Source organism: Spermophilus citellus, assembly GCF_964194105.1.
Source record: "Spermophilus citellus genome assembly, chromosome: 7".
NCBI lineage: Eukaryota > Metazoa > Chordata > Mammalia > Rodentia > Sciuridae > Spermophilus > Spermophilus citellus.
The window spans coordinates 85,355,947-85,381,572 of NC_138188.1; the positions used below are offsets into that span (position 1 = coordinate 85,355,947).

Sequence of the window (25,626 nt, forward strand, 5' to 3'; positions counted from 1 at the left end):
TTAGATCACATACCTTTAAGGAAATTACATTTTTTAAAAAATCCCATTTGGAGTACCTTCCTTTCCAAGTTCATTTTCCCCATCTAGATTACTAGGTTCCCACATTTCTGCCACAACATTCCTTCTATTAAAGCCTTTGTCTATACTCAACCTACCACCTCGATTTTCTTTTCCAATATTGTTTAAAGCAATTTCTCTGTATTCTTATGCTTGTCCTCTCCATTTATCTTGGTGGTCAGCAAAATAAAAAATCCTAAAATTAGTTGTAAGGTATGTTCCATCTCAACAGGAACTTTGTATTTCTTCTAAAATTAATTTATTGTTTCAGTTGATAAACAAAAATTTTATGAATTTATCATGCTTACATCATGCTTGGAAATATGTGTCAATTTCAGAATGGCTAAATTAAACTAATTAACATATGTATGACTTCACATATCTCTGTTTTTGTGGTGAGGACGCTTAAAACCTACTCTTAGAAATTTTCAAGAATATGATACATTGCAATTAATTATAGTCACCACAGAATAGATCTCTTGAACTTACTCTTTCAATCTAACTGCAATTTTGTATCCTTGGATCAACATCTCCCCATCCCATACCTAGTCCATGGTAACCACCCTTCTAATCTCAACTTCTATTAATTCACCTTTTTAAGCTTCCAAATGTAAGTGAGATAATGCAGAACTTGTCTTTTTTGTACTTGGCTTATTACACTTATTACACTTAGTATGAAAATCTGTAATTCTATCCATGTTGTCCAAATAACAAGACTTCATTCTTTATTATAACCGAATACTACACCATTCTGCATATAACTGTATCACATTTTCTTTACTCAGTCTTCCATTAATGGACACGGAGATTGTTTCCTTTTCTTGGTTATTGTGAATAGTGCTGCAATGAACATAGGGATGCAGGTATCTCTTTGACATACTGATTTAATTTCCTTTGAATATATACCTCATAGTGGGATTGTTGGATCATATGGTAGTCCTATTTTAATTTTGTAAGAAGCTCCATAATGTTTTCCATAAGGCTCTATTAATTTATGTTAATATAAATTAAGAGTGTGAATTGGGAATTTTATATTTCTTATTCATCTTTGTACCCCCAATATCTGACACCCAGAAATCAGTCAACATTTTATGGAATGAATGAACAGAAGAACTTTGGTAAATTTCTACTTTTACAATCTTTGGGATATTACTCTCTGTATCAAGTGGTTTACTAAAATATTTCCTTCAGATTCATATATTTTATCCCCCAAGGGTATTTCTGGTAGATGCAATTTATTTTACGTAACTTTAAATGAGAAGAGCATGGACCAAGGTGGGAAAGGTATTAAGGGGAGATTTGGGACTCCAGGGTAGTACATAAACTATTATGAAATGATCCCAGCTTGCAGTTTCAAAGCATTCTGGCGATTGTCACAAGTGCCACTAGTTAATATTATTGTCTGTCTCAACTACTTCAAAACCTGTCAGCTCTGCTTTTTGTCATTAGTTGTTTCCTACCTCATTGCACTCCACACATTACATCCTCAGAGATAACTCACCACAAAAAAAGATTGTGTATCTGTCAAGTGCGAAGACCTTGGTGGGCTCCTTATTGGTTACAGAATTAAATAAACTCCTTCTAGCATGGCATAGAATACCCTGATTAACTGGTTTTCAGCCCTTCATGGGGAAGACATTGCTTTAGACTCCTTACTTTCTTTCCACCCTTCTTCCTTCTTGAGATGTCTACCTTCCTTCACAGCATGTTTATCACTTTTGTGTAAATTGCCTTCAAGTGTTTTGGTGGAGAGATAGGTACAACAAATGAAAACTTCAAAATTACTATTGTGTCTGTTTGTTTGGGCTCTCCAGTTGGGATGGGCACTGGCTAGCCACTCATTACAGGGTAATAATAATGCTGTACATGGATGAGCCCCTTTTACATGATGAAGGAGCCAACCAGGACTCTTCAGGAATCTCTTTCATCTCTGAAGCACTTCTGTCATCTGTGATTAGTTAATGTGTGTTTACTGCTCACTGTGTTCTCATAAACAAGTGGCTTTTCTTTTTATCCCTTGCCTCAGAAACACAGTAATATGGTAAGTCATGATTCCCAGAGAAGTACGGGAGAAAATAGAAAAATTCATGAGAAGGAAGGGGCATGAGAGAAAAAAAAAAATCAGAGAACTTTTAAAGATCATTTGATTTAAAACTGCTCAGTGTGAAGGCTCTTTCAGGAACTCCTCTGCAGTGTGTCTGCCTGGTGTGTTCCAGCTTTTTCTCCATTGTTTGAGGTCAGGTTCTAGTGGTTGACATTGTTGCTATCCTGCTACACTCCTCTTCGCTCATAAAAAAAAGGTTCTTTCTCAGCCTGAGTTGAAATGTGCATCTCCAGTGTTTCACGCACTCATTTTCTTTGCCTCAGGTGCCCTGGAGCAGATGTCTAGCTCCTCTCCTAATGATGTCACTATAGTTTCTGGAGGAGTCTGTTCATGCCTTTATCTTGCTGGTCCCATGGATCTCCTCAGGTTAATATCCCCATATCATCCACCATTCCTCACAAAGCCTGAGTTCCTCAACCTCATCTGACTCTTTTATGAGTTTTCTTTTTAATGTATGGCATCCTTAGCAAATAAATAAATAAAGCAAATAAAAACAAGAGAGAATTTTAAATAATTATATTGGCAAATGTTTTGAAAAAATTAAATCTTAGAACTTGGGAGAGTAAGGTAAAATATTAAAAGTACATATCTTCTCAATAATTTTTGAAAGTAACATTTGTCTCATGAGCATTAAAAATATTATTATCATTAGGATGTAAATTTTCTTAAAGAAATTGATCTAAGAAGTAATAACCATGAGATCAAAGATTTTCACATAACAATGTTTTTACAGAATTATTTAATTTTAAACCCCTATTGTAAACAGCTTATTAAGGTATAAATGGCATACAATATACTGCACATATATTTTTTAATTTAAAAGAATGTTTTTTAGTTGTAGTTGGACACAATACCTTTATTTTATTTATTTATTTTTATGGGTGCTGAGGATCAAACCAAGGGCCTCGCACGTCCTAGGCGAGCGCTCTACTGCTGAGCCACAACCCTAGCCCATACTGCACATATTTTAAATGTCCAATTTGATCCTTCTTTCTATTCTGGTTATTTCGTGGATGTGTTTTTGGTATATTTAATAAATCTTTCCCTAACCCAAGGTCACAAAAGATTTTCTCTTTGTATTCTATGACTTTTGTAGTTTTAGGTTTTATATTTAGGTTTATGATCAATTTTGAGTTTGTTTTTTGTATATATTTCATATTATGGATAGAGGTGAGGTTAAAATTTTTTTTTCTCTTGCACATGGATACCTGATTGTACCAACAATTTATTTAAAACTATCCTTTCTTTGTTGCATTTTTTTGTGCCTTTCTTAAAGGTCATGGAACTTGCATGTGAATATTTCTTGACCTTCTATTGTGTTCTATTGATCTATTCCATTATTTTATTTTAAAATATAATGTTTTCTAAAAAATTTAATATAGTAATTGAAAAATTTGAAAGGCATCCAAAAACCACCCAAAACACAACTACTTATACATAAATGTGGTTAATATTTTTTCAATATTTTTCCATTATTTCTTTTTCTAGGTGTTTTTTATCTTTGTTTTCAGAAGTAGTCTTAAATCCCTTGAGAAATTATCTGTACTAATCTACCATCTTTTCTTCTTTGCTCTCTTCTTCACTTCCTTCCTTCCTTCCTCCTGTCTATCATGGCATTATGGTTTAGATATGAGGTGTCTCCCCAAACTTCCTGTTAATGCAGAAATGTTCAGAGATTAGATTATGAGAACTGTGACCTAATCAGTCCATCCTAGTTTGAACAGACTGACTGGATGATAACTGGGCAGGAAAGGTGTGGCTGGAGGAGGTAGGTCATTGGGGTTGTGCCCTGGAAGGATTCATTCTTCCTGCTTCCCCTTCCCCTTTCTGGCCAGTGCTTCTTGGGCCACCATGAGTGGAGAAGCCCTTCTTCCATTGTGATGCTGTGCCTTGAGCCCAGAGCAGCCAAGTCAGGAGACCATGAACTGAACTGCTGAAACTGTAAGCCAAAGTGAACTTTTCCACCTGTATGTTGTACTTGTCAGGTGTTGTGGTCACAGTGACCAAAAACTGACTATCATAGTGGGTTTATATTTTAGTAAAAAATCCATTATGTAACCAATTTTTCCTCCTCTCTCCTTTCTCCTTCTATCTTCTTACTCTCCCTTTTTGACACTTCTTCATGTTAGATGGTAGGTGGTTTGTGTCCATGAAAGTGTGAGAGAGAGAGAGAGAGAGAGAGAGAGAGTGTGTGTGTGTGTGTGTGTGTGTGTGTGTGAATGTGTGAGATAGATACAGAGAATGTGTGTGTACTAGTCTGCATGTCTTAGGGATTAATGCAGCTGGAAGATAGGTTAAATTTGGAAATATTGGTAAACACATATCAAATTATATAAAGTATATTAGATATATTATATATATTTTATGGAAATCTGTGAATTTAATGGATTATGCATGTATGTTTGTGTATGTGTATATATGGTATATTGTGTTTGTGTATATATATAGTATATATGTATATACACATATATAATGTATTGTATGCATAATATATCTAATATAAATATATATATAAATATATGTATAAGATATACATATATATGTATATATATGTATATGTAAATATATATATATATATAATACCAATTCAAAAATCTCTCCAAGTTAATTTGAGCCAGATTTCTTACTGTTAGAGAAAGGAGCTATATAAATGGAAAGTGGCCAGTTGTGAGTGTATATGAAAGGACTTTGAATTTGCCCCTTAGTGTTGGATTGAAATAGGATGTTTTAAAAAAAATTTACGTGTTCTTTTTAGATATGCATGACAGTAGAATGTATTTTGACATATCATCACAGAAGAAGTATAACTTCCCATTCTTGTGGTTGAACATGATGTGGAGTTACACTGGTTGTGTATCCATATATGAACATAGGAAAGCTATGTCTGATTCATTCTACTGCCTTCCTAATTCCATCCCTCCTCACTTCCCTTCATTATCTTTTGTTTAGTCCAATGAACATCTATTCTCTGAGCCCCTCCTTATTGTGTGTTAGCAACCATGTATCAGACCTTTGGTCTTTTAGGATTGGCTTCTTTGATAGTCTCCAATTCCATTCATTTACCAGCAGAATCATAAAGCCATTCTTCTTTATGGCTGAGTAATCTTCCATTTTGTATATTTGCCACATTTTCTTTATATATTCATCTGTTGAAGGGCATAGGTTGGTTCCATAGCTTAGCTGTTGTGAATTGAGCTTAAACATTGATATGGCTGCATCACTGTAGTATGCTGATTTTAAGTGTTTTGGGTACATACGGATTTGTGGAATAACTGGGTCAAATGATGGTTTCATTCCAAGTGAAACAAGACATTTTAAATATATACAAATAAATACATATGCAAATTAATAATGAATACAAATGCACTTACATATATATCTCTATGAGACTAATTATGTGCATATATCTTTAAAATTTTCTTTTAATCTATATATAATTAATATATTGCCTTTTTTAGTAGTTTTAAGAGTAAGTTGCTGACAAGATGCCTGATTATACCTTGATACTTTGTTGTATGGTGAAAAAAATTATGATGCTTTTGTGCATAGACATTATATAACTATCAAGATCAATAAATTTACATTGTTGAAATATGTTATCCATACACATATGCACACTTTATCCATGGAGAGGGACTAGAAGCAATGAAATCTCAATATTATTGAGCTCATGGTGCTCCCAGATCTCAGTTTCTTAATACTATTTTCCACCAAAAGGAACCAGGGATATTTGTAGAAATTTCTGACTCCAGGGCTGGGAAAGGGAAATGCCAGTTGAGCCTGGAATACCTTCTTGTGCCAGCAAGTAAGACAGTGTACAAAGAATGATAGGTACATATTGAAAGGACACATGAGGCATGTTGAAAGGACTCTCACCAAGTCTAGGACAATTTGAGAATCAACATATACAATTTTACAGTGGTACCCATAATAAAGTAGGAGGAATCCATACAGATTAAATAAATAAATAAGCAAATAATTGTGGGAGAAGGAAAAGCTAATCTTTCAGTAGAATGCCTGTTAACAAATATAGACATAGATTCAAAATCTTTTTTTTACAAAGTTTTTATTAATTACTTGAGTAGAAATATATATAAGTATAATTAAAGAAATCTGTGTCATTTATTTCACCGCAGAAAACCTGGCAGACATCATCTTATTGAGGGATAAACGATGACGTTCCCAGTAATGGAACAGTTAATGTCGTGCATGTTCTGATCTGATGCACTGAGCAAAGGACAACATCCCTTATCTGGTACTGCTGCCCCAAAAGCATAAATCATGAGGAAACATCAGGAAAACCTCAATTGAGAGACATTCTACAAAGTATCTGGCCTGGGCCCTTAAAAAAAAATCTAGGTCATGAAAGTCAGGGAAGAAATAGTGGAAAACAAGGTCAGAGCAGGCATCACAGTACCCTGACTGGACAGGATGTGTGGGGATGGCCAACAGACCAAGGTGAAGTTCCTGAGATTTTATCATATATATATATATATATATATATATATATATATATATACACACACACACGCGCATATATATATTATATATAATTAATTATATATATAATTAATGTTAGTCTGTATATATATCATTTATATATATAAATTAATGTTAGTCTGCCACATTGTCATGGATAATAACAAAGAATACGAGTCTCTTAAGGAGTAGGTGAAGCACAATTTTTTATCCACAGTAATAGCAGCAGCTAGAGTATCAGAATTTGCCCAAATCCTACAGGTTGACACAATAGGGCCAGGTGATGCCTTGAACATGTTGTGTGTTCCTGAGCTTAGAAAACCCCAATATTTTATAATGGTTGCAAGAAAATGCTTCAATCTCTTCCCAGGAAGGAGGATTAATTTTTATTATTAAACAGAAAGATCCTCTCCTCTGGAAGGAGATATTATCTCTATTTTGCAAAGTTGTTTGCTATACAAAAATGCCTGAGAAGATAGTATGGAGTGAAGGCTGTTGGTGTCTCTACTTACAATACATGCATAATGGTGACACCTGAGGAGAATTGTTTCCTAACCAAATCCATGCCTTGCAAAATTTCCCACCAATATGCCATTTCATCAGCCAATCTGATTAACCTGACCAAAGGGGCTGGAACCATGTCTGTTTAATTAGTCTCACATAGCACTGAATTTAGGCTACCACCAACAGGACTCCAAGCGACAGGAATCTTGCACTTCTGACCTCAAAACCATCTCCCTCCTTGTCCAGGTTCCTGGCTCAAAGTAGTTTCACAAATACCACAAACCATCAGGATTTACCTCAAAAGGTCAAATGATGTTCTTTTTAGGTTTCTGTGTTCATCTTTCCACTTGGCACATGATGTTAACCTAGATTTGGTATTAGTGATTGCATAGACTCTACTATGGTCTGAAAAGAGAAAGTTTGTCATCCATAACAATTCTGGCCAGTGAGCTGAATCAGAGCCGAATGCCTTTGAAAACCCAGGTGTGTCATTAATGACTTAATTTAAAGTAGGGGTAAATCTTGTAACATCTTTTCTTATAGAGTGAGTGCAGGGAAAACTGCCAGCAGGGAAAATTGCCAGCAGGGTGTGCTTAAGTACTGAAACACTAATGCCTCTGGGAAGCTTCTCCAAGTAACCAAGGATAGTCTCCTTTTTAAAACAGATCTCACACATGATCTGTGGTTGTGTTTATTTAAACAGTTGCAGGTCTCTCGTGACCACTCCTAGGAGACAACTCACCATGTTTCTGGGAGAGAAGGACGTTAATGCCCTGTTTCTATTCAACAGGTGTGGCCTTGGGGATGCACCAGGTGCCCCAAGAAAGACCAGGGTTATTGATAAGTGTTGGGGCCCTCAGAAGAACCTACATCAGTGGGGGATATGGAAGCAAATGACAGTATTTTTAATGCAGCTTTCTGGCTAGTTTGCTGATTCCTAGTTAAGTTTGAATAATTGAAGTTTATCCTTGGTTTTGGAAAGACTTCCTGTGTTGTGTCCAGTCCTGTTGCCGGCCAGCCATGGGCTGTGTGTGTGAACTATGAGCATTTGAGCACATGAGAGGATTGGTCTGATGTTGTGGGCTCTTTGGGCTGTGCAACACACGTGTGCACTTTCCTCTTGCTCGGCCTGCATTCCCACACAGCACCTGGGATGGGTGTGGCTTTCTAAGATACCAATCAATCTACTGACCACAAGACATCACGAAGCTAGACTCAACTATCTGAAACCTGACTCTTTGCCTTATTTGAAAAGAACATTCCATTGAACCTTCCTCTGTGTCCCGCTCTATAAAAATAAAGAATCCAGGTGCAAGCGCTCTCTTTCCAATGGACCTCTAAGGTTGAGAGCCATCACTGGGCCCTCAGAAGAAGGTACTTCCTGTGTCTCTGTGTAATTATTTCGTGACAACCCAAATTCACCTAGAGTGATCCTGAATGATTTAGTTGTGTGTTGCAGCACAGTCCAACACATTCTGTTTGTCCATTCTTCTAGCTAAATAGTATTTGTGAAGTGGTGACTGAGAAAGTGAAGAAGACATCTAAAGGTGACAGCAGGAGTTTTCTGTTGGAAGGACAGGAGCAGGGCCATCCTTTCTGTTTTCAGTAGACTTCTTGGTAAGGTTAAGGGGGATGTCTATAGTCAGTTACAGTTAAGATGATTGAAACAATTTGGGAAAGTGGCATGGAGGCATTTTCCTTTTAGAGGAAGTTTCCAGGTGACTATGAAGAACAACATATCATTAACGTTCCTCCCTTTTCTGTTATCTCAGTGTCTAAGATTTTCCCTCTTCAGGTGCCAGATTGCTGCTGTCCTTCCATGTCTAGAAAAACACTGTGTCCATAACTTCACCTCTTTCCAGTCATCCCCACTTCACACTAATTCCTTTTGTCCAGAAGGTCAGGTGCAAGAGGAACAGCACATCTTAATAAAGCCCACAGAGATCCCTTGTGTCCTTCACTTGAGCTGGCACAGGTTACTGTGGGTGAACTCAGTGAGCAGAGTACTCAGCCAAGTGTTCATTAATTATCCTTGTGATCTAGGACCATGTCAGTCTATCAGGTTAAGCTGCCACCCAGAGGGTGTGCCACCCTAGCTGGCCAGTGATGTCATTAAGGAAATGAGTGAGATCTCATGTCTAAGAATGCACAGGACAGAATCACGGATTTTGAAAATACTTCTGGATAATACTTCACCTCCTTCATCGGATTTTGAAAATACTTCTGGATAATACTTCACCTCCTTCATCCAGAAAACTATCCAGGTAGCAGCGGAGAGATGATCTCTCCCTAGGGAGGGCTCTTCTCAGTAATGAAAGTTTACTAAGCTGTGTGGACTGGGAGATGGTGAGGGAGACAGAGTCAGAACAATTTTTTAATTAATTTAATTATTTTGAGGTCATGTTAGATGCATATGTAGTTGTAGAAATAAAACAAAGACATATCATGAATCAATTACCCAGTTTTCCCTAATGTTAACATTATAGTACAGTATCCCAACAACATCCCATGGATATAGCCAAACCATAGAACATTTCTATCACCACAAAATTTCCTGATGTTTCCCTTTTGTGGACCCACATAATTCCTTCCCACCCAACTCCTCCTAGCCCCTGACAGACACTTATAATCTGTTCTCCATCTCATAATATAGTCATTCTATGATATTACATAAAGAAAATTGTGAAGTATGTATGGAAAGCATCCTTACTTTTAAGTTAAATATAATATTAGCTGTAGATCTTTTGTAGGTGCTGTTTATCAAAGTTTGGAAGTTCTCTATTCTCATTTTTCTGAGCATTTTTTATGGTGATTTATTTTGTCAGCTGCTTGTTTTACATTAATTGAAGCAGTCCAGTGATTTTTCTCTTTAGGCTGTTACTATCATGTATTGCATTGATTATGTTCTGAATAGGAATAATCCTTGCATCTCTGGAAACAATGCCATTTAGTTATCATGGATAATTTTATATATTGCTAAATTCTCTTTGTTATTGTTTTGTTAAGGACTTTGCATCTCTTCTTAATATTTATTTTTAGTTGTAGTTGGATACAATATAGTTAATTAATTAATTAATGTTTTTATGTGGTGTGGAGGATCAAACCTAGAGCCTTAGCTGTGCAAGGTGAGCGCTCCATTGCTGAGCCACAGCCTCGGACCCAGGACTTTGCATCTTTACCTTGTTCTAGACTGGTAAGAGTTAAAGATACAATTCCACTTGGCTTTTTTGGGTGTGGGAGTGAGTGAAGCCATGGTTTTGACTATGGAGTTTGGTTGGAGTGGTTATTGTATATAAAAAAATATTTATTTATTTATTTGGTCTTACTAGGCTGCCTTTTATGTGGTCCCTGGCTATAGAAAGAGCAGGTTATGTTAGAGCTGTGTGTGTGTGTGTATGTGTGTGTGTATGTGTGTCCTTGGCATTTCTGAGTTACTTACTGGTTGTGGTAGTCAGCTTTTTGTCACTAAGATAAAATACTGAAGATATTAAACAACTCATAAAGAGACATTTCTGTTTCCAATGACCCTCTTCTTTGCAAAATGTGCAGTGGTTGGCTTCTTGTCCTCTAGGGTCCTCTGGATTCCCCTGATCAGGAGGTCATGAGACTCACCAGAGTTGTAGGGTTCTTAGAGAGGTCCCATTGTTCCCTGGGTGCTACCTGAGTCAAAAATATTGGCTGCTTTTTCTTTGGCCTTTTTTTACTTCCTTGACTTTGGTTTTTAAGTTTTGATTTTAAACATTCAGCATCAGTTTCATCAATCTTAAAGTGGGAGAAATGGGTTATAACATCAATGTCTATAATTTTACAGTTACCCATTCCATTTAATTGGGGTCAATAATAGTACTGGAAGTCTGCATTATAGCCTGTCTGTCCCGTAGGTGATGATTTATTTTCTTAAATCAGTTCAGGTTGTTTTGTTAGAAATAGTACTTCTGCAAAACACTAACAGGCAATAGTTATAAAAGTTTTACAAGGAATAAAAAAATGAACACTAAAGTATCTTTTGTATCTATTTCGCCTCTACAAAGACCTGTGTATTTATAACCTCAATTACATACAAGTTTTACTTAAAAAAAAGACTCTTACAAACATAAGTACTGTTCACAATTTACCCAAACCTTTACTTAAGTTTTGTATTTGTCCCATTTTGAGATCATAGTAATCTTTACAACAACAACAAAAAATCTGTCTTTTGAATGCTACTTTATATAAGCTTAGTTCTAGTCTATTTTGGAGCCATCCTAACATGGAAAAGGATGAGAGGCAGAGCCTTAAGGTGAGGCTGGCCTCATGACAAATCTTAAAGTGTTTTATATCTGAATCTGATCTTTGCCTCTTTTTTAAAAAATGTATAATTTCACAAAATGTCATATGTTTTTTCCTGAGTGTATCTGAATATCAGTTAACATAATACAATATTACATCTAAAACTTGAATCAAATATAAAGACTAAGAGAGTTTTTAACTTCCTTTATGTGGAAAAAGTGGCAAACTGCTTTTATGTTCCACACTGTCAACCTTTGAACAAATCAGGCTCTCCTTATTACCTTCTAAAAATTCACTTAAATTCCCATCACAGTAAAAAGAGTTACACAAAATTTTATGTATAACTTATTGACTGCAGGTTACCTTTATTCAGTTACAGAACATTAAATGACATAAATAAACACCAAGTCAAATTTGTTATTTCTATATAAATTTGAAGAAGACTATTGCTACAATTTTTGTTTGGAGAACACCAACTTGGTAAAGTGCTCTCTTAAGCTTTACATTTTAAAAAGTCTGTATGTTTAAAGAACATTAGTACACCAATACATCTAAGACATCTGTGTCACAATTATACATATGTCCTTATGTTAATGAAATTTAACTTTAAAGTAAAATATAGAATCCATAGTGTATGGTAACAATAATCACAGGTCTGCATGGATTAGCAGTACTAACAAAAATCAAAAGGTAGCCTTGAATCTCTTATACATTTAGGAAACAGTGTTAATGACCAAAAATAGATTTGATTAGAGTAAAGGGATATAAGAACAGTTCTTCAAATAACAGGGTCACCCTTCTATGTCAGATACAATGTATAAAAGAGAACACTTACTGATTACTTTGCTGGTAAGCCTACATAAACTCTCATTTTACAAACTTTTACATAACAGATAAGACTCAGACAAACATAGTTCTCAGATGTATACATCTCTTTAGTCACATGTATTTAGGGTGTCAATTATATTGTAATAACTTAAAATAACAGTTATTTATTTAACCAGTTATGAAGTAATTATTTAACAGACTTTAAAACAGTTACAAACCTTAATTCTTTTTAGACTTCGTTGCCCTAAGTAATAAAACCTAACAGAAAAAAGAAAATTATCTTGATAGATAAGAGCAGATCGATGTTTTAGACTTTGCTTCATAATTGGTACATTAACATTTGAATAACTTTGTGCTAATTATAACCAATTTAATCATATACACAAATTTTTTGAGACTTACCTTCCACAAATCTTCTGCAACTTACTTAGACATTCTGCAACTTGTTTAAATCCTTAGTTTTGTCCTTTCTTTCATTTTGGATTTTAGCACAGGAATATTACTTTATTATACAAAATACTTTCTCATACAGAAACATTTCTTTTACATGCTAATTTTCTGTACTAAAACATAACTTTCTTATTTCTCTTTTCTGGCTTCAGACTCTTTTTTTTTTTTTTTTTGGTGTGTGTGTGTGTGTGTGTGTGTGTGTGTGTGTGTGTGGAGGGGGACCAGGGATTGAACTCAGGGGCACTCAACCATGGAGCCACATCCCCAGTCCTATTTTGTATTTTATTTAGAGACAGGGTGTCACTGAGTTGCTAAGTGCCTCACTGTTGCTGAGGCTGGCTTTGAACTTGTGATCCTGCTGCCTTAGCCTCCAGAGCCACTGGGATTATAGACATGTACCACGGCACCTGGCTAAACTCTTTTTTAGATTCATATTCTGAAACAATCCTTGAATGTTATCTGTGCATTTAATTTACCCAACAAATTTTATCCCAGGCAATCAGGCATATACAAAAACTGTGCTTTAATCTTTTTTTCTCGCAGGTTCTATTCAAGGATTTGGAGCACAGGATATTTTTTAGCCTAATCTATCTTCTTTATCATTATCATAATACTATCAACTTTAAGTGAGTTCCCCAATGTCAATTTTATCCAGAGTCTCCTTTGGGGTATTTCCTTACACTAGGCATTGATATTCAATTGGGGGGGGGCTATCCATCCTTTGCTTTAGGTATTCTTGAAGATCCTTTTGCAGAGTTTGCCAAAAAACACAGATTGGCTTTAGTTTCTGGTTTCTCCATTTTTTGGGTGCAGTTGTTTATCCTGTCAGTATCTCCATGTATTTGGTTTGATGGAATAGAAAGAATTTGTGTGTCCCAGTAATGGATATCTCCTAGTCAAATAGGATATTCTGTCAGATCTTAAAAGGTGAGACCATTCTTGTCACCAGGTGATGAACTAACAGTCTGGAATCTACTTCCACACTTTTGTGGCCAGAAGCCTCCACCTCCATGAGTAAAAGGGGCTGGAGGGAAGAAGAGAGGCTAGGTCCTCTTTGTCCATTTTTCTATAGCCCAGACAATTTTCCTGGGATTTTCTTTCCCCAGGCCAGGGCTAGTGTTTCTGACCCACAGTGAGATGATCTGTAGCTGCTTGAGGCCAGGATGAGAAACAGTGTTGGGACTGCCAACACTGGGTTGAAAGTATTTAAACTTTTAAAAAACCCTTTCTTCTATTCTGCTATCCTTGCATACCAAAGACAGTGCCTTTTTGAATCCTCAACTTAGTTTCTGACTGTTCAGACTCTTAATCATGCATTTGCATAAATGCCTGTACATACAGAATCTCTTCCATATACTTTATTTCTGACAGACCAACTCTAACTGCAAAGACCAGATTGTGTTACAGTAAAACATCTTTTTCTTAGGCTTATACTTATAGGTGGCCTATTCTGCCAAGATCTTTCCCAAGGGACTACCTACAGGATCAATGCAGCATGCCTCACATCTTAAATGGTCAGTAAGAAATACAAACAAGAGATAAATAACCAGAGAAGATCCACAAAACCGTGGCTGACAGATGGAAATCTTTCAACAGGCAGACCTGCACATACAGAATTTCTTCCACTTTACCTCGACAGACCAACTCCAACTGCAAGATTGTATAATAATTCAGAAGGCCATACAAAGGCCAGATCATTATAGTAAAACATCATCTTTCTTTAGACAGGGTTATATCTATATAACCCTGTCTATAGGAAGCCCTTTAAGCCAAGATCTTTCCTAAGAGCCTAACACAGCATTGCCCATGTCTTATAGGGCCAATTACAGAAACAAAAAAGAAGCAGAGACAAGACAACCAGAGGAAATTCCTGAACTGAAGGCCAACAAATAGGAACCTAGAACAGACTATAAGGGGGTAAAAATCCCTAGGTTGTCAAATCCTGCTTAACCATACCTCTGTGTAGCAGCACAGATGTCCCCACAAAAAAGGACAAGATGTTCCCACAAAGAAGAACCAGATATATGGAATAAAGGGTTTTGGTGTACACAACAGAGAACTTACCAGACGGCAAGGGTGTTGCAACTTTACAGCAGTCAGTTTCCTTCTTCTCAAAGTGAACCAGGATGAAGCAGCTGGTACCTTTTCGGGAGAGAAGGTGGGAATTCCCCAGAGCAAAAAGATCTTCAACATCTGCTGGGAAAGTTCCTTGGCTCCTCCCTTTACTCACAGGAATAGCTCTTCCAGTTTGACACAAGGTAAACTCACCCATCTCCTAATTCTCCAGCAGTTGGCTCTCACAAGTTTGCCAGCCATTTGCATCCTCAGCATTGAAGTGGGATGGTCTGGCATGTCAGACTTGCCCAAGAAAACCAGAGCTGGGGCTGCTCTCAGATCTCATCTTAGTTACAAATTTGATATTAAAAACTTGGTCCTTGTCCCTGATGCCAATCCAATAACAAGGACACAATTTTGAGAAAAAAGTATAAAAAGATTTTGCTTTGCTAATAAAGGAGAAATACAGGGGACTTCTGCCTCAGAGGTTGTGATTCTCCCAATATTTCTTTTAAGCCCATACTCCTAATTACCTGACTTCCTTCCACTAGGTACCACCTCTTAAAGGTTCCACCACATCTCATTAGTGCAAGAGGCTGGGGACCAAACCATCAACATCAATGGGACTTTGGGGTCCATTTCAAAACAAAACTACAGTGCTGGCATCTTTACATTCAAGTTTGGGATGATGAAATATAAATAAATCCAAGAACTTGTCATTATGCTGTTTCTTGGATTCAAAGTTTTCCAACTGGTCTACCTTCTTCCACAACTTCTCAGAGTCTTCTTACATTGGTGTGTGTGTGTGTGTGTGTGTGTGTGTGTGTGTGTGTGTGTATCTCCAAGATTTTTAGTTGTGCATAACAGGAGAAATGGAGTAAGTATATTTACTCATCTTCCTGCAAGCTGAATGAATCTGTATCTAGCAGATATTTGAGGGGGATATTCTAATACTCAATAATATCAGATGCCTATTGATGATAATAAGTATGGAAGCTTGATCAATAACTGGACTATCAGGCTATTGTTGAGTAGCTTCTATGATAAAAAGGTGCACCATTGTCAGATAATAAATGATTCACAAAGCTGAGCATAGGACAGAAATTACTTCTAAGGAAGGACTTTGGTCAAAGGCTGGTCCTTTGTGGGTTTGCCTGATTGTCACAGGAATTAAATGCTTGGAATCCACTTCCACAGTTTGAGCCCACCCACCCTCCGATTTTGAGGAGGTTGGGGAGTGGTAGCTTGTAGAGTTATGATAACATTTTAATCAGTTTCACTGAAGCTGAAGTGTCTGAGTACTTAATCATGGAAGACTTAAGGTGGCCTTCCCATGATCTCTACCTCCTGGTTTTTAGGAAGAGCCTGAGAGCAGACTCTGGGAACCAGGGCAGCTGACATCCAGAAAGAAGGTAGGTATTTAGCCCTATATCTGTAAAGAAATAAATTTGTCCACAACCAGATTGAACTTAGAAGCAGATTCTTCCCCAGAAAATCCTGCAGATGAGATTTCCTTTCAGCTGACACTTTGATTACAGCTTTGTGAGACCCTGAACAGAGGATCCAGTTAAGCCATGCCTGGACTACTTCTGACCTTTAGAAACTGTGCAATTATATATATATATATATATATATATATATATATATATATATGTGTGTGTGTGTGTGTGTGTGTGTGTGTGTGTGTGTTTCAAAGTACTGTTTGTGGTGATCTCTTATATAGCAATAGATGATTAATACACCAACAACAAGACATTATCTTTGTAGTGAAAGTTTTTGACATCAGAAGGTGGAGATGTCAACAAATTCTGAACCCCACCCTGATGACAAGTGGCAGATGAGTTTATTATGTTCCCAGAGCAAAGTAATGTAAACATCTTGGAGACATCTGAGGCATGCTGGTATAGGCTCTGGGTTTTGATTTCTTCATCCAAAAATGAGAAGATAATATTTACTTAATAAGAGGGATTTAAGAATTAAATAGGGCATGCAAGTAAAAGCTATTTAACACACGGCCCAGCACCTACAAAAGTGTGTAGCCCAGCGAGGTGGCTCTTGCTTTACTACATCAATGAGGTCACTTTCTGTTAACTTCCACAAACTACTAAGGAAAGGGATTTGCCATTATCTTCTCTCCCCTTACCCCCAGTATTCCTTCAACCATTTCCCTAAAATTGAAGCATTCATTCTCTGGTGTAGTCCTTTCAAAACTGTCACTGAACAAAGCAAGATTTCTCATTTTCCCCCATCTACTATAACTCAACGAGAGAGAGAGAGAGAGAGAGAGAGAGAGAGAGAGAGAGAGAGAAAAGAAAAGAAAAGAAAAGAAAAGAAAAGAAAAGAAAAGAAAAGAAAAGAAAAGAAAAGAAAAGAGAAAAGAAAACCAACCAAATCTCTTAAACCACTCCTGCACCCACCCCTGGGCTTCACTAAAGAAACAACCAAATTTCTATTTAATAAGCATTTCAATGAAGGATTCCTTGATCCTCATCAAAAGAATACTATCCTCAAAGAGGAACTTCTCAAACCCTCCCATTCGCTGTTTAGAGAAAGTAGGGAGAGTGAAGCCCCGAGGCGTGGCCTCAGGGCCTCGTAGAGTTTTGGGCAGTCCGGATCTGCGTCCAGTAACCGGGGCCTTGGCCAGCGCCGGGCGGGCCTTTTTCATCTTCCAAACCCAGAGTTTAAACAAACCAGCCTAACTGCCTGAAAGGATGAGTATGAGAGGGGTTAGGGCAGGGGCAAGCTCTGGGTGTCTAGCGACCTTGTCTCAGCCCCTCCCGAGTCGCCAATGCTGCCGCCGCTGCTGCCGCCGAGTGCCACATCAGCGACCGCGAGGCATTTCCAGGTTCCTCTGAAGGATGCAGCGAGCTGGGGCGGCGGGCTGGGGCGGCGGGCTGGGGCGGCCCCAGGCCAGCGGGAGTGGCGGGCCTCTCCGCCAATCGGCCGCAAGTGAGGAGCCGCGGCCACCAATGAGCGGAGGCTTTGCCAGCCGCGGCAGCCCAGGCTGGTGCCCCTTCGGGGAACCAGATGAAGCACATCTGCACAGCTGTGCTGAGAGGCTGTGCGGCCCCAGTGCGGGACGGACGTCAGCTAGGCACGTCCCCCACGTCCTCTCCTGCTAGCCACTTATTATTTATTCATTTCCCTTAAGAAGTAGCCAGGGCCCTGAGCTTAAAACTTTTTCTCCCCCCTAATGCGAGACCAGGACAGATCCCATCCAACACATAGTTTAATTTTCATGGGGCTCTGGGATCAAAAGAACAGAAACAGCAACATCAAAAGCCCAGCCGCTATCTGATTTTAAACTGGCAAAGTGGAAAAAATAAGTGTTGAGTAAACAGAGCAAGCTGGGTAAGTTTTGAATATGTGCTGGGTATCGTATTTCTCCTTCTGTGATCTCTGTCCTGTCTTTATGCTGTTTTCACCAGCCCTCTCTTCGTTAAGCAGAGAAAAATATCGCTTGCTGGCACAAACTGCACAGTCGTTCACCTTACTTCTCTTCTTCTTCTTTTTTATTTTTGCAAACATTAAAGTTTTTTTGCTTTGCTCTTTGTGATTTTTGGGGTATGTTATTATAAAATTTCCTGGGAGCAAATATTAGGCATTTTTGTTGTAAGCCTTTCCAAAGTTTTTGAATGTACTGATATATTAATTTTTCTATTTTATTTCTGTGTACATTGGTGAAGACGAAATTTTAAAATCTATCCTACACTCCCTGTTCTGATGGAAGATTAAGAAAATTATCTGGCTCATTTGGAATTAATGTAGCTTTTGTTTCCATTAATCTATGTAATATTGTTTAGAACCTGAATCATATAGGCAATTGCTTAATCTTTCATTGAAATTTAAATGTAGTTGTAATTCAAATGTGTCTTTTCTATGATCGTCTACCCATGTTACAACAACACCCAGATTCCTTTATGATTGTTAAAAACAAACAAAACACAAATATGTGACAAGTGACTTTGTGTGGTGTCTATAACCTTATAATTGTATGATCAAACTCTAATTCTATCTTAAAATATTCAGAATGATTATTATAGGTGCATACTTACAGATAGTTCTGGCTTAATTTTAGGATTTAGATATTGTGTGATGGAAAATGTTGAGCTAGGTGAGCCACCCAAGGCCCATTCCATCTGAAATCTCTGAAATTTTCTCTGTTTGCGGAAATGTTTTGAATTTGAGACTTTTGTCACATGCTGTTTACTCTCATGGGTGTTCCAGCCAGAACTGACTTTGATTTCCAGCTCAGACGGAAGTAGATGAGAATTTGGTGTAATTTTTTTTTAAGTTACAGAGTGTTTTTATTCAGAAAAGTATCATTTACCAGAGGGTTTAACAGTTGGTGTTCAGATACTGGGGTTAGAAGAAGATACATTGTTGCAGAGGAAACTGGTCTGGTTAATTCACAATTCCATAATGTGATCTTGGACAAATTATTCAGCCCATCTATGCCTCAGTTTCTTTCTGTAATATGGTAATAATAACACCTATGGCAGGGTGTTGTCTAGAGCACTGAGTGAGTTAACTTATGTTGACACGTAGATTAGACTGGCACTTGGCAAGGATTTGCTAGTGTGCTCTTTCTTCATTGCCTTCCTTCCCAGTTGCTGCCATTTCTGACCTCTGCATTAGAAATTAGTATTTATCTAGTGCCCACCACTTGCAAGCCAGGTACTGGGTGAGGATGTAAAGGGAGGTCTTGATTGAGGAGTGGGGTAGAATTGATTAAGCGTTTTAGATCTAGAAGGATCTGGGAGTGTGGGAAATAAAAAACTATCTTATGGAAGGATGGCTTCATGGAAGGATTGGCAGTTATAGGTATTTATGAACAACTTCTCTCTGAGGTCCAGTCTCTACTGTTTGCCCAGCATTCCCTCCTTATCTACTGCGTGGCTTCTGTGACCTCTATTTAGGACCTGCAGTATGGGCAGCAGGGCTGGGAAGTGAGTCAGGGCCCCATGTTTTGGACTTATTCTCTGGTGGCTGCCTTAAGCCCTGCTTAAGGGGGTATGGTGCTCTGGGCCATTACTTAGGCTGCTTTTTAACAGGCCACTCCCTAAATTCTTGCTCTTGCCCATCTTGCTGATGGAATCATTATAAGTATTCACATTCATACCTATTACTTTATAATTTATAGTTACTGAAATAGATAAGACTTATAATGTATACCTAAATGGTAGGTTTGGAGTGCTCTTGTCTTTTCTTCCTTGAAGGCATGGGCGGTGTCAGGAAGATATGTCCTGGTGCTGCTGCTGACCACCTGCCTGACCTCAGGCAAGACGTTAAGCCATATGGCCCTTTGTGCCACCATCCATGAAATGTTCACTAAGGTCCCTTTTCTCTTGGATGACCATCTCTTCTTCTCCCCCCACCCCTGGAATAGTCTGTTGCTTATGAGTGGCTATTTGATCTGTCTATGACTAATATTTTTTGACCCCTTAATACACGGTACACATTGTTCTGAGCTCATGGCATCCTCACAACAACCCTGTGAGGGTTAGTGCCTATTTGAGGAGACATAATCACAGGCAGATTAAGATACTTGCCCAAGATTATACAGTGAACAATGGCAAGTATAGATTCAGTGTAGCATCAGAGTCCAAGCCTTAACCATTAGACTATACTGCCTTAGGTGTACGAGCAGCTATGACTGCTCTTGTTTTTGGTGGTGATTGTCAAAAAGTTCATGGAAAGAAGATCACTGGAGGCAGGGACACATTTGGAGGGATCTAGCTGACAACTACCTGAAGAAGCTAGAATATCGAAAGGAGTCTCATCTTTGAGGTATGTTCCATTTGAGACAACAGACATTTCACTTAAGAGACACTTAATTTTTTTATTAGATGGATCTCACTGCAAACGTGTGCATTGTCTTTTCATCTTGTTTGAAGAGAACCCACAAAAGTACCTGGAATTATGGTAGACACTTAATAAAATAAGTATCAGTTAAATGGTTATCCTCATTTGAAAAAGGAAGTGCGGCCACAGTAATTTATTTAAAAAAAAAAACACAGAGAAACTATGAAGTATCCTTAGACTTGTAGAAAATGGGGCAGATATGATATTGTGCTTCTATCTTGGGCACCCTCGTTTCTCATCTTATTTCTTGAGATGCTGTGGTTTGGGGATAAGAATTTCTCATGATGAAGGTCAATGTAGGGCTATTTTAAGTGTGGAGTTATTATTCATAATCTAGATTTGACATCATTTTGGGAATTCACTCCTTAAATTACTTATATATTGATTCAAATGTATTATTTTAAAAATATTTTGACTTGCTGGTTATCTCATTTTCTTAATGTAGTTACATCATCGCATGGGGTCTAACCAAGCACATAGTCTTACCAGAGTGACCTTCAGCAAGTCCTTTCTCTAGAAGGCTTCATTATCTGTAAAATGTAAATACCAAAAGACATTAAGTAAGAAAGTCCATGTAAAGCATTTGACATTGTGTCTGGCTCATAGTAAAGTCTATACATGTAAGCAATTCATTTTTTATTATGCTAAACTATACATAGATAACATGAAATTTACTATTTTATCCATTTTTAAGAGGACAGGTGAATGGCATTTTGCACATTCTTGTGCAACCATCGCCACCATCCATCTCCTGAACTTTTTTTTTTCTTCTCAAACTGGAAAGACCACACCCATTAACAGTAATTCCCTATATCTCCTACTCTGTCAGCTTCTGGTAACCTCCATTCTACTTTTTTGTCCATCCATTTGACTACTCTAGTACCTCATATTTGTGGAATCATACAATAGATTTGTCCTTTTGTGTCTGACTTAATACATTTAGCATAATGTCTTCAGGGTTTATTCATTAAGTAGCATGTGCCAGATTTTTTCTTTCTTTTTTTTAATAACCATATGATTTATTTTTATTTTTTTAGTCATACATGACAGCAGAATGTATTTTGACATATAATACATGGAATGTACATACATCAATCATATTGTCTATTCTATTCTGCTGCCCTTCCTATTCTCCCTACTCCTTCCCTCCTCTCCCATCCTTCCTCTCTATCCAATCTAATGTGACACACTTTTCTTCAGATTTTTTTCTTTTAGGGCTGATTAATATTCCTTTGCATATACTTATCACCTTTTGTTTTTCTATTTATCCATTGCTGAATGGATTTGGGTGGTTTGCACCTGTGATGGTTATTTTTCTGTGTCAACTTGACTAGGGCACAGCATGCACATACTTGGCCAAACATTATGCTAAGTGCTTCTGTGAAGGTATATTTTTAGATGATATTAAGATTTAAATCAGTGGACTCCACATGTATAGAATATGCTCTCCATAATATGAGTGAGACTTATTCAATCAATTGAAGGTATCAAAAGAAAAAGAATGACTCCATTGAAGAAGAGATACTTCTTCCTCCAGACTGCCTTTGGACTTAGGAATACGACATCAACTCTGTCCTGGATCTCTGGGCTGCTGGCCTACCCCAGAATTTCACAAGTGAATTCCTAAAATCAGTCTCTCTCTAATACTCTATATGTATGTATGTATGTGTGTATATTGTGTGTGTATATATATATATATATATTATATATGCAATAGAATAATATACGTGTGTGTGTGTGTGTGTGTGTGTGTGTGTGTGTGTTATCCCATTAGTTCTGTTGCTCTGAAGAACCCCGATCCTTGATGATCCCTGACTAATAAGCCATCTTTGGCCTACTATGAATAATGCTGCTATGAACACTGGTTTTCAAATATTTATTCAAGTCCCAGTTTTCAATTATTTTTGATACATACTCAGAGTAAAATTGTCAGATCATATGAAAATTCTACTTTTAATTTTTTTAACAAACTTCTTCACTGTTTTCCACAGTGGCTACACAATTTATTTTATATTCCACCATAAATACACAGGGATCCATTTTATACACACCCTTGTCAACCCTTGTTATTTTCTGATTTATTTTTAATTTTTTTATAATAGCTGTCCTAATGAGTCTAAAGTAGGATCCCATGGGTTTTGTTTACATTTGTCTAATAATAAGTTATGTTGAATATCTTATCCTGTGCTTATTGGCTACTCATATGTGTTCTTTGGACATATGACTATGTATTCAAATATTTGCCCATTTAGAATCAGGTTGCTCTTCTGTTGTTGCATTGTAGAAGTTCTTTATATATCTTGCTATTACCTTGTCAAGTATATGATGACAACTATTTTTTTTTTCTCATTATTTGGATTGTCTTTTTACTCTTTTCATAGAATCTTTTGATGTATGAAAGTTTCACATTTTGATGTGGTCCAATTTTTTTCCTTTGTTGCCTGTGAGTTTGGTCCCATATATGACGTATTATCACCAAACTCAATGTCATGAAACTTTTCACATGTGTTTTCTTTCTTAAAAAAATTATTTTTTAGTTGTAGTTGGACACAATACCTTTATTTTATTTATTTATTTTTATGCTGTGCTGAGGATTGAACTCATCGCCTTGCACGTGCTAGGCGAGTGCTCTATCGCTGAGCCACAACCCCAGCTCATGTGTTTTCTTTTAAGGATTTTATAGTTTTAGCTAATTGGCTTCAGTCTTTGATACATTTTAAGTTAGTTTTTGCATGTAGATATTTCAGCAATTCATTAATAATTTTTACGAATTGTTATGTTTATCTCTATATAGAAATCAGTACCATAGTATATAATGATAGTATAAAACATTGATTTGTTCTTGATTAATGTTTTCTGATTATGTCTAAAATATTGATTTTCTTCCCCCATAAAATTACTTGTAATTTCTACTCTCTGTAGCTATTTCCAAGGAAGAAAAAATATTCCTATAGTGAAAGGGCATTGGTTCCCGGTAGCTCTCTTTTCTTTTTTAAAATATCCTTGCCTTTTGGTGACATCTAGAGTTGAAAAAAAATATATATATATAATGAAAATAGTGTACAGAGTCAAAGTAATAATTTCTCTTTTATACATCTGTCTCCTTCCTGTTTTTCTGCCTTTCCTGGAGGTAGCCTGCTATACTTTGGATCTGGAATTTTCCATAAGTCCCATGTGTTAAAGGCTTTGTCCTCAGCTTGGTACTATTGGGAGGTGGTAGGGACTTTAACAGGTGAGCTTAAGATCTTAGGTCATTGGGGGCGTGCCCTTGAAGGGGATATTAAGACCCTGGCCACTCTTCTCACTCAACCATAAAACAGGGTCAAGCCATCATGGACTGAAACTTTTAAATCTGTGAGCCAAAGTAAATCTTCCTCTTCTTGAGTTAATTTATCTGAGGTATTTGTGACAGTAATAGAAAGCTGATCAACACATAGCCTTTGTGTTGTGTGTCCTTCCAGACTCTCTCCAAAACTTCACTCTCAGGGAAACATCTAAACGTCAATATAATTTAAAAATGAAAACGACACCACATTACATACACTGTTCTGACTTTGCCTTTCTTTAATTTTTGTTGTTGTTGTTGTTCTGGGATCCAACCCAGGGCCTTGGACATGCTAGACAGGTGCTCTACCACCAAGTCACAAACCCTAGCACCGCTCTTCTCTGTGAGCCATGGGCTCTTCCCAGTCCCCTCTGGCTCTCAATGCTCCTATAAAGGAGTCTGACACTGTCTCAGTAAAACATTGGAAGACAGAGGTCCTTTCTTTCATCTACCCACCACCACTTCTGAGCAAACTATGTCCCTCTGGTGCCATCAATAATCCTGAAGTGAAAAAGGCCTGGAGGCAAATACTTCTTTTCTTCCTTGCTTAAATGAGCGGAGGTTGCTGTCCTCTATGCCTTCTTTTATTTCTCTCTCAAGAGAAAAAAATGAAAATAACATCAAGAACCAGGTGGCTATTTCCATGGTGAGGAAGTAAGGAGCATGTCTTCACATTCCCCATTGTACCTGAAATTTCATAAGGTTCTAAAACAGATACACATAATTTTATTTAATTCCTTTTAATAAAGAGAAAATGGATATTTAGAAAAGTCATATGTAATTGCCCAAGAAAGCTGATGCTCAGGAGGTAAATTGTGCTACTTATTTATTTAATTAGAAGGAATATGAAAATGTCTCTGATTTTAGCTCTTTTTTTGGAGAGGGGGTACTGGGGATTGAACTCGGGGGCACTCAATCACTGAGCCACATCCCCAGCCATATTTTGCATTTTATTTAGAGGCAGGGTCTCACCCACACTTTTTTAAACACACCCACACTTGCCCTGCCGCTAGAGATTCTCTCACAGAAGGTGTGATGTAAAGCCAAGACATCTGTGGAAAGCTCCCTGGTAATTTGATGAGAGGTCTGGGCTGAGAGTTACTGGCCTAGTGGGAGGAATTTCCCAGCCAAGGGTGATTACCCTTGTGAGTATGCTGGTGGCCTTCATTCCCAGCGCTTAGAACTGACCTCAAGTAGTCCTTATTGAAGGAAAGCTCTACCCAAGGTTCTAATTAAGAAACAAATAAATTGGATGGGAACCTCTTCTCTTGGAATGTTCACAGAGATGATTTTTTCATCCTGCAGCCTCATCCCCATGAATACTCACTTGTTTAAGCCCTAATTTATATGGTGCTCCTATTAACTTCACTGTTTTCAGAACCAAGCTTCTCTCAGTGCTATAGTTATTTCTAGATAGAAAACTTAGGCATTTAGGAGGCATCTGAATTGCCTTTTAATGACTTAAAACTATCGTGAGTCCATTTTCTGATTTGAGTCAACAATGAGTTGCCAAATTGACCTTATTCCGTGTGTACAGAGATTGTGTCTATCTCTAGACCATAGTCTACCACCAATTACATTTCAGTAAAAAGTATTACGCTTAATTTATATTCAATTTAGTAGGAAAAAGCAGGAGCTAAAGTGACATATAAGGATTTTTTTTCAACTTCAGATGAACATCTCTTTAAAA

General features: G+C 37.3%; 2 protein-coding genes across 2 annotated transcripts in view; one reads left to right on the forward strand and one right to left on the reverse strand.

Moving 5' to 3' along the window:
- The window catches only part of LOC308653130 (uncharacterized protein), a gene marked incomplete at both ends in the record, with an annotated part of 26,590 nt that extends 8,806 nt beyond the window's left edge, over positions 1 to 17,784 (reverse strand). Inside the window, 2 exons of the mRNA XM_081301590.1 lie at positions 14,756 to 14,833; positions 17,508 to 17,784. Coding sequence (XP_081157716.1) covers positions 14,756 to 14,833; positions 17,508 to 17,784 — 355 coding nt within the window. The remainder of the gene's footprint in view (positions 1 to 14,755; positions 14,834 to 17,507) is intronic.
- LOC308653125 (transmembrane protein 45A-like) overlaps positions 17,319 to 25,626 on the forward strand; it is a 68,621-nt gene continuing 60,313 nt past the window's right edge. Inside the window, exon 1 of the mRNA XM_081301581.1 lies at positions 17,319 to 18,097. The gene's annotated coding sequence lies outside the window, so the exon portion shown is untranslated. The remainder of the gene's footprint in view (positions 18,098 to 25,626) is intronic.